The sequence below is a fragment of the Austrofundulus limnaeus genome, unplaced genomic scaffold, assembly GCF_001266775.1.
Source record: "Austrofundulus limnaeus strain Quisiro unplaced genomic scaffold, Austrofundulus_limnaeus-1.0 Scaffold588, whole genome shotgun sequence".
NCBI classification, from domain to species: Eukaryota; Metazoa; Chordata; class Actinopteri; order Cyprinodontiformes; family Rivulidae; genus Austrofundulus; species Austrofundulus limnaeus.
In genome coordinates, this window is record NW_013952990.1 from 141,570 (window position 1) to 146,647 (window position 5,078).

At 45.8% G+C, this 5,078-nt stretch overlaps 1 protein-coding gene across 1 annotated transcript in view; it reads right to left on the reverse strand.

The window, feature by feature from the left end:
* lsm14aa (LSM14A mRNA processing body assembly factor a) overlaps positions 1-2,810 on the reverse strand; it is a gene marked incomplete at both ends in the record, with an annotated part of 4,775 nt that extends 1,965 nt beyond the window's left edge. The window contains 5 exon segments of the mRNA XM_014026778.1: positions 654-734; positions 983-1,195; positions 1,977-2,081; positions 2,366-2,525; positions 2,647-2,810. Of these exon segments, the coding sequence (XP_013882232.1) occupies positions 654-734; positions 983-1,195; positions 1,977-2,081; positions 2,366-2,525; positions 2,647-2,810 (723 nt within the window).
* Positions 2,811-5,078: the final 2,268 nt, after the last annotated feature.

Consider the following 5,078-nt stretch of genomic DNA (forward strand, 5'->3'; position numbering starts at 1 on the left):
GGGGAACACAAAAATGACAGCCTGCAACTGAAAATATAGATGGAGGACGTCAGTTTAGCTTGTTAGTTTGTTGCGCTAGCACAGAGCTAATAAATATAAGGCAATATAGCATTGGGGCTAAAGCTAACAGGCTAAGCTGAGGTTCTACTTCCATGAAGCAGCTCTGTTGTCCTCCATCCATATTTTCAGTTACAGGCTGAGTCATTTCTACCTTCTCCTCTCTGTCAACGCTCCCTGGTTTAAGAGTCGATCCTTCAGGGTGGATATAGCTCGCTAGCCTCGAACAGATGACCTATCCACGTCATCATTTACCCAGAATGCTTTGTGTGTAAATAAAATGGCTCTGTTTGTGTTAAAATATATTTTAAAAATTTACAAAACAAACAGTATTTTTATAATCTTTATTTTACAGTTAAAATATATGTTTATTAAATAAAGTCTAATGTTACAACTAATCCTGGATCCCCTAAACAAAAACAGGAAGTAGACGTAACGACGGCGTCACGATGAAGATCAGATTTCGGTGTTAGAGACAGGAAGTCGGAGCGGCTCCACCGTCTCCAGAACATGCTCTGAGAGGAGGGGGCGGAGCCACAGAGGGACAGGACAATGACTGGAATGCAGGACGGGTTCGGAGACGAGTGGATCTTAACCTGTGGGACATTTATTGGGCTCTCTGGCTTCGCCTCTCGCCTGCTCCCCCTCGGCTCTGCGAGAGTTCTGGACGTCTCCTCCTGGAACAGCAGAGGTACAGGTGTGAACACCTGGTGCCGTTTGACACGACTCATCAGCTGACCTCACCTGGCTGCTCTAACCCTCATGTGTTTATAGAAATAACTGTAAACCTGCTGATCCTCATGATTACAGAGAACTCCAGAAGGTTCCATCATAAACAGGAAGTTCACAGATGCTCTGAGCTTCGCCTTCAACAGCCGAAGCTAAGTAAGCTACTAGCATTAGCGACAGCAGAGACCGTCCTCACCCCTCCTCGCGTCCCCTCCGTCCTGGTGCTGAGGCTTCTGGCCGCTCGGACCGGGAGCCGGGGCGGCCGCACGGCCGTGGGCGGGGCTCCTGCGACCCAGCCCGGGGGCCGGCGCCGTGCTGGAAGACGGCGGGGCAGACGAGCCCGTTTGGTTAGCCTGGTCCAAGGTGGGACTCTTTCTCACGGGGTCCAGGCTGGGGCTGCTGCTGCTGCCTGGGGAGGACCAGAACACAGACCAGGTTAGAGGTCCACACGGGTCAGAACGTCTGCTCGCTCACTTCCTGTCTGGCCAACGCTCCGACAGCTTTGTTCTGAAACAAACTGAAGCGGCTGCAGGAGCAGAACCGAACCGACCCGCCGGGCCGGGCAGGTCAGAGGACAGACAGCAGGTTTTTATTTATGACAAGAGAAAACTTCTACAGGTCAAGACCATCAGAGCAGGAAGACCCAGGACAGGAAGAAGACCACCTGAGGACAAATAAGACCACCTGAGGACAGAACAATAAAGACCACCTGAGAACAAATAAAGACCACCTGAAGACAGAACAATAAAGACCACCTGAGGACAGAACAATAAAGACCACCTGAGGACAGAACAATAAAGACCACCTGAGGACAAATAAAGACCACCTGAGGACAGAACAATAAAGACCACCTGAGGACAGGACAAATAAAGACCACCTGAGGACAGAACAATAAAGACCACCTGAGGACAGGACAAATAAAGACCACCTGAGGAAAAATAAAGACCACCTGAGGACAAATAAAGACCACCTGAGGACAGGACAAACAAAGACCACCTGAGGACAGGACAAATAAAGACCACCTGAGGACAGAACAATAAAGACCACCTGAGGACAGGAAAACCCAGTGAACCAAAGGAACACCTGAACAGGTGACCCACTGAGGACAGGAAGAAGCTTCAGTCCAGGTTAAAGCAAACGAAGCCCCCTGCTGTGAGCACAGATCTGAGTCCAGTCCAGCAGGTTTTTACCTTCAGGCCCCAGAGACCGCGGGTCAGAGGGGACAACAGAACCAATGAAGGGGTTCTGGCCGGAGGCGGAGCTTGGGTCGCTCACAAACGGGACCACGAAGCGTCCTGTATGAGAGGAATAGCACAGGATTGAAGCTCTCTGCAGGACACCGAGACGGTGCTGGTACCAGACCACCAGAACCAGAACCTAGTCCCTGCTGAAACATTCAACCTGAACCAAAAGAACCAAACCTTCAGATTCCTGCCAGCTGAGTTACTGAAACTCAAACTTCCTGGTGACATCATCGACCTGCAGGAAGTCTGAGCTTCACGTAGCGACTGGACTCCTCACTTGACCCTGAACCCTTCACACCATCAGAACCAAACCCTCCCGTGACCCGCTCACTTACCGACACCAACGGCTCCAAACTGAGTGGAGACCAGCGGGGCGGTGCTGAACTGGTTGTAGGCCGGGACCGGAGGCCTGCTGAACAGGCCGTACGAGGTGGCGGACTGGAACGGCGTCGGAGCGGAGGCGCCGGCGGACGAAGAGCTGGTGCTGATGGACGACTGAAAAGGTCAGGAGAAACCGGATCAGATCTGGATCTGGGCCAGAACTGGTCAGATAAAGTCTGAAGACATGAACGTAGGGCTCAGACAGGAAGTCAAAGAGAAAACAGGGAGGGCGTACCTGGACGATGGCGGGGTCCTGGGGCAGCGAGCAGGTGGGTTTGGGCGGCTCACACACCGTCAGGTCCTTGATGTCGCTGCCTCTGAAGATGATGTACTCAAAGGTGTCATCTCGAGGCGGGATGGGCCGGTCCGTCGGGCGGTCCTCGGTGCCGAAGGAGCGGACTGAAGAAGAGGAAACAGAAATGACCTCGTTACTTTCATGGTAGGGCTGTGTGCTAAATGTGATAGAAACTGTATGAAGTTGGTCTACAGCAGAAATGTTCCCTCTCCTGTCATCAGTTACATCATCACACCTGTGTCAACAGGGCTGTGAGTGCAGACACACCTGAGCAGGAGGACTTCAGACATAATGAAGAAATATAGAGTTTAAAACACGTATAGAGAATAAATCCTCAACATTTCCCTCCCACTGTAGAAAAGTTACGTCATGCACGTCACGCAGAGCGAAGCTTTAACAACCGTAGTTTTTAACACACAAGTTGTCGGAGAAAAAACTTGTTTTTATGTATTGTTCCCCACAGAGATGATAAAAGATGTGGACGTTCATTCAGTCATAAATAATCTTTTTAATGTAACAGTTCTGCTCTGAGAGCAGCAGAGGGTCAGTTCAACAGGCAGAAGCTCGTGTATGGCAGCCTGATATTACATTTATTTAGCTTCACCACACTTACATTCCAGTTATCTGAACAGTTTTATAACAGGACTACGTGCAGCTGAAGGCCCTTAAGATCCTGTCACACTATAACATTTTAGACAACTTATGCCAACTTAGAATAGTTTTTATTTCTAAATTATTAATTTTACTTGGTTATAACATCCACTGTATTTTGATATTTGTTGAACATTTAAGAAATGTTTGTTTGTTGTTGAAACCATTTTGCAATATATAAAAAACATTATTCTGTACTTGTGTTCTGTTCATTTGCACTACAGCAAAAAATACTGGATTTGATTATGATTACAAAATAAATAAATGTTTTAAAAATGACATTATCTTTACTTTTTATGATAATTTTCTACCGTGATATATACCGTTACTGTGAAGGGGTTCAATTTATACCCTGATATAAATTTGAGGTCATACCGCCCAGCCTTAGTTCATGATGAAGACAGATGTTTGACAGATGTGCTGCACAAGACGAGCTCAAAAACATCTAGAGAGGCTGAAACACAACATGTGGTGGAAAGAAATCTGTACTCCCACAGTCCAGTTACACTCATAAACAATTAAATACAGATACAGTGGATAAAAAAGATAGAACAAGTAGAATAGAGTAAGTAAAACAAATATACAAAATATAGGAGATATAGGTGATACGTTTGGAGTAGCATCAGATTATAGCAAATATATTCATTCAGCTCATTCAGCAGATGAGACGTTTGATTTATGTAACTTTTATATTTTTCAAGAATAAGATTAAATATTTTCATCTCATATTTCAGCCATCTTGAAGGGGAGAGACGATTTTATCTGTTACCATGTCTGAAACTCTGACTTTAGGTTCAGCAAAGGTGGATAAGTGAACTTGCAGGTATGAACACAGAGCTGTCCACGTGACTGACTCTAACAGGAAGTGTGAAAACAGGTGTGAACAGGAGAGGGGGGTTCACAACTGATGTGCTTCTGTAAAGGTTCACCTGGCTGACTGCACACCTGAGCGTGTCCTCTGTGTGAGGAAAAACCAGGTCAGAGCCCGAGAGATGACGTCACATTTCCAGGTTGACAGACAGCTTGGTGAGAGGCTGAACGCGTCGTCACTACGTGCTAACACCGGCTAGCTAGCTAGCTGACTCGGAGTTAGCTTCACGACCCGCCTGCCCTCCCAGCAGGGACAAAACCCCGCACACCGGCCGGACGAGCGGTCCTGTTGTCTGTTAGCTCCACAGCTAGCCGCCTGATGCTGCTCTGCTAGCGGATGTTAGCTCGAGCTAACAGGCTAGCACACGGCTGAAGTTCGTTTATGATTTGAAAGTAAAAAGAGCCGTTTTACTGTTTAATCCGAACAAGTTTGAACAGATTCAGATGAAAAACTAAGACATTTGCACATCCTGGAATAATTAAGATAAAATAAACAATATGTGGTCACAAACTGAACTTTAGCGGTTGTCTTTTTTTAAATATTATAAACTATATTTTTACGCTTTCATGTAAGCTCAATGGTTAATATTAAAGGTGAATATAAATTATAAAACAGTATGATGAGTGTAAGTATTAGTATTTGATGATGAGTGCAAGTATTTGTATTTGATGATGAGTGCAAGTATTTGTATTTGATGATGAGTGCAAGTATTTGTATTTGATGATGAGTGCAAGTATTTGTATTTGATGATGAGTGTAACTATTAGTATTTGATGATGAGTGTAAGTATTTGATGATGAGTGTAAGTATTTGATGATGAGTGTAAGTATTTGATGATGAGTGTAAGTATT